Genomic DNA, 3755 nt, shown 5'->3' with positions numbered 1-3755 from the left:
CTTCCTCCAGTTTGTTGGGGTCAATAGGTTTAGCTGAACAGGTTCTCTTGGTATAAGTAGCCTTGCCGCCTTATACCCTGTCTTGACAGAGTACTCTCCAGACCTATTCAGCAGCCATATGTGTCTATCCGGGACTCCCAAACGGCTTGTCTTGATTATGCAAATGGTGGTCTCATTAAAAGGGAGGATTCTCTGAATTTTCTCCACATCCCACTCCTTTGTTTCGGGATCAATGAGATCAGCCACGGTTGTGTTGATGTGATCCAGCAGCACTGGTCCCATTGGTCTTGTTTGCTCTGAGTTACTTAACCAGGGATCTTCCCAAACATTTTTACTTTAACCATTTCCAACCACCCATCCCATATGGTGAGATAATAGGTCCCGACCGATGAGCACCCACGCCAGCCATGTGAGCTTGTAGACTTAACGCTGCAAATCATAAATCCTTCGGTTGGGAAATATTTTCCAAGGAGGATCCGCCTATTAGGCTCTCTGGTTCCTGCAAGATTCTCCAACTAAGCTTTGCTAGGTAAGCATCATTGAAGCTTTGGAGGATTTTGCTGCATTGGTTGATTGTCCGGATGCATCTTCATAAAGAGTGAGAAGATACTTAAGTGCTTCACTGCTTTCCTTGGATGCTTTCACAAAGAACATGGTGTCATCCACAAAACTATCCATACAAATTGTATATAATTATTATATTTATATGTATGTAAGTTGTACTTATTTCATGTTATTATATTTATATGTAACCAAATTTTTTATTCCACAATCTTGGACTTTACTTCATGGTATAGAAAGACTTATTGAGTAAACAAAACCAGTCTTCTCTTCCTTTAACCGTAGGCCCTTTGGGCTGTTTCATGTAGATTATTTCATCTTAGATCACCTTGAAGAAACACCATTTTCACATCTATTCCAGCTCCATCTTCTCATGTGCAACTATCTCCAAAAACCCTATACTGAAGCATGTTCAACAGAGCATAATCAATGCCTTCTTTCTCTAGAGAAGTCTTTTGTAACCAATTTTGCCTTATTATGTTGCATCCTTTTCTTTTGTAGACTCATTTTCACTTTTTCAGCCAATGATCCGAGTCCGGTTCTTATCCAGAGAAACCTGCCGATAGAGTATTTATTGCTGCCAAGAAGTGATTAAGAGAATAATTATCAAGTACAAGGTGATGATCAAAGGCTCAAAGCGTATGCAATTGGTAGGAGCTGTGAAAAGGCTTGTGAATTATTTGAGGGCATAATGAGTTATAGCATCACATTGGATAAATGTACATATAAAACACTCTCGTCTATAACCTTGCGAGCTCTGACATGCCTCATAAGGCCATATTTTACCTGGAGAAAATGAGAGAGACATAATATACAAACGACTGCATACCTTACAGTGTTGTGAAACTGGGTCAGCTTAATATGGCAGGGGAAGTGTATAAAGAGATGCTTGAGTTCAATATCGAACCGGATGTTTTTTTTTTGTGGTCAGTCGAACCGGATGTCTTGATCAATGCTTTCGCGGATGCAGGAAACTTTCGAGAAGCTAGGAGTTATGTAGAAATTATATACACTTCTTGAATCGTGTAACAAGACGCTACGTATACACATCAAACTGAATAATCAACATGTACAACGAAAGATCGACAGTGACAAGATTCTGAAACAGTTTCTGAAATTCTTTATGACGTCATTCTTACACAAAATTGAACAAAAAGCAACTAAAGTTTTACACACGTCAACAAAATATTTACATGACGTCATTGTGCCACGAGAGAACTACAACTCCAAGCTCCGTTATCAAATCGGACCACCGTGAATCATCTTCTTCTCCGTCAACAACTCTCACATCAACCACCACAACACCCACAGCTAACTCCACCGCCTCCACAACCACCGCCGTTCTCCCTCTTCCCAACACAACTCCTTTCTTCGTCTTCTTCACTGCATAACCTAACCTCTCCCCAATCGCCTTCGCTTTCTCCTCCACCTCCACAACGGAAACCTTCGCCGTGAACCTCCTCTCTTTCTTCCTCTCACTCTCAAACAATCCGGAGAGATCCAACCCCGACGAAAGCGAGATCAGATCAAAAGCTGTAACCGAACTCGATTTCTCCATAACCGGTTCCGGTTCGAGGATATTATTAAAATCCAATTCAGAACCGGTTAACGATTTCTTGAACCAGGCGGTTTTCATAACCGCCTCTATCCCCATCCTCGTCACAGGATTCGGATCAAGCATCTGATATATAACCGATCTCGCCTGCTTCGAGATCCAGCTCGGGAACTTGTAATCCCTCCGCTGAATCTTCCGATACATGGAAGCGATATTCGAATCGTCGAAAGGAACCTCTCCGACGAGAAGAACGAACAGTATCACGCCGCAAGACCACGCGTCGGCCTTCCCCCCGTCGTATCCTCGCCGCGAGATAACCTCCGGCGCCGTGTAAGCCGGAGTACCGCACGCCGTGTGGAGAAGTCCGTTCCGGAGATGCTCCGGGAGAGCGGAGAGGCCGAAGTCGGAGACCTTGAGGTTCCCTTCCCTGTCGAGGAGGAGGTTCTGCGGCTTCACGTCGCGGTGAGCGACGCCGTGGAGGTGGGAGAACCGGAGCGCGGAGGCGAGCTGCTGGAAGTAGCGGCGCGCGGCGGATTCGGGGAGGCGGCCACGGCGGAGGAGTTTGGAGAAGAGCTCGCCGCCGGAGGCGAGCTCCATGACGATGTAGATCTTGGATCTGGTGGCCATGACTTCGTGGATCTTGAGGACGTTGGGGTGGTCGCGGAGGCGGCGCATGGCGTCGATCTCGCGGATTATCCTCGGCTCCATGTTGGAGTCGATGGTCTTCTTCTTGTCGATGATTTTGACGGCGACGAGGTCGTTGGTTGCGATGGAGCGAGCCAGATGGACTTTGGCGAAGCTTCCGCTGCCGAGACGGCGACCGAGTTCGTATTTTCCGAGGAGGATTTTCGCCGGAGGTGACTGGTTAGAGTCCATGGCGGCGAGATGAAGTGGTGCCTGAGCTCTTGAGGGATTTCAGGGACGAGTTGTTTGGTGACTTGATGGTTGCTTTTATAGGGAAAATGAGTTATTTCTCTGTTGTTATACCGAAAGGACCCTTGAAAAATAATTGCGAGGTTTAATAGAATCTGTTTTACGTGCTATATGGGACTGGAATAACTAAATAGAATCATTAATAAATAGGAAGAATCCTGTGTCAAATGAAATTTTAGTTAACATTTATGTTTTAGTCTAAAATAAAGGTCAACATTTTATGTTTACACAGATATTTACATAAAGTTAAATAAAAATGAACGGTTCTTTTTATGTAGAACTTACAAATAATTATTTAAGTAGGCAAAATGCAAGTGAAACTTTTTTTTCTGTTTGCTAAACACAGCTCTGAAGTATTAATAATTATGTATCTAGAGTCAAATAAAACTAAAAGAGAAAGTATATTTTACAGAAACATGTAAACTTTGACCTTTAACATTTTTGGTTAGTGAAATTACACAAATTTATTAGATATTGCTGGGGAGGATGTTTCTTATTTAAAATAAATAATTTTGAATATCACTATAATAACATTTATTACAAACTTAATAATCAAAATAGGCTAGATATAACTAAAGATATTAGATTAAAAATTAATGAAAGGTACTTAACATATATGTAATGACAAAAACTTCCAAATTAACATATAGTTTTATGTTTGTATCTATTTAATTATCAAACATACTTAACAACTTTATTGTAGAAA

General features: G+C 42.2%; 1 protein-coding gene across 1 annotated transcript; it reads right to left on the bottom strand.

Annotated features, from left to right (window-relative positions):
* Nucleotides 1–1658: 1658 nt before the first annotated feature.
* On the bottom strand, nucleotides 1659–3057 carry LOC108813403 (CBL-interacting serine/threonine-protein kinase 7). Its single transcript, XM_018585941.2, has one exon. The coding sequence runs from the start codon at nucleotides 2990–2992 to the stop codon at nucleotides 1751–1753; it is 1242 nt and encodes a 413-aa protein (XP_018441443.1). The 5' UTR covers nucleotides 2993–3057; the 3' UTR covers nucleotides 1659–1750.
* Nucleotides 3058–3755: the final 698 nt, after the last annotated feature.

The sequence above is a fragment of the Raphanus sativus genome, chromosome 6, assembly GCF_000801105.2.
Source record: "Raphanus sativus cultivar WK10039 chromosome 6, ASM80110v3, whole genome shotgun sequence".
Classification (NCBI taxonomy): Eukaryota; Viridiplantae; Streptophyta; class Magnoliopsida; order Brassicales; family Brassicaceae; genus Raphanus; species Raphanus sativus.
Note: the sequence above shows the minus strand (reverse complement) of the source record. Positions and strands in the feature narration are given on the sequence as shown.

Coding starts and splice junctions, on each gene's coding strand:
- LOC108813403 (XM_018585941.2), bottom strand. CDS start 2,992: ATGGACTCTAACCAGTCACCTCCGGCGAAAATCCTCCTCGGAAAATAC.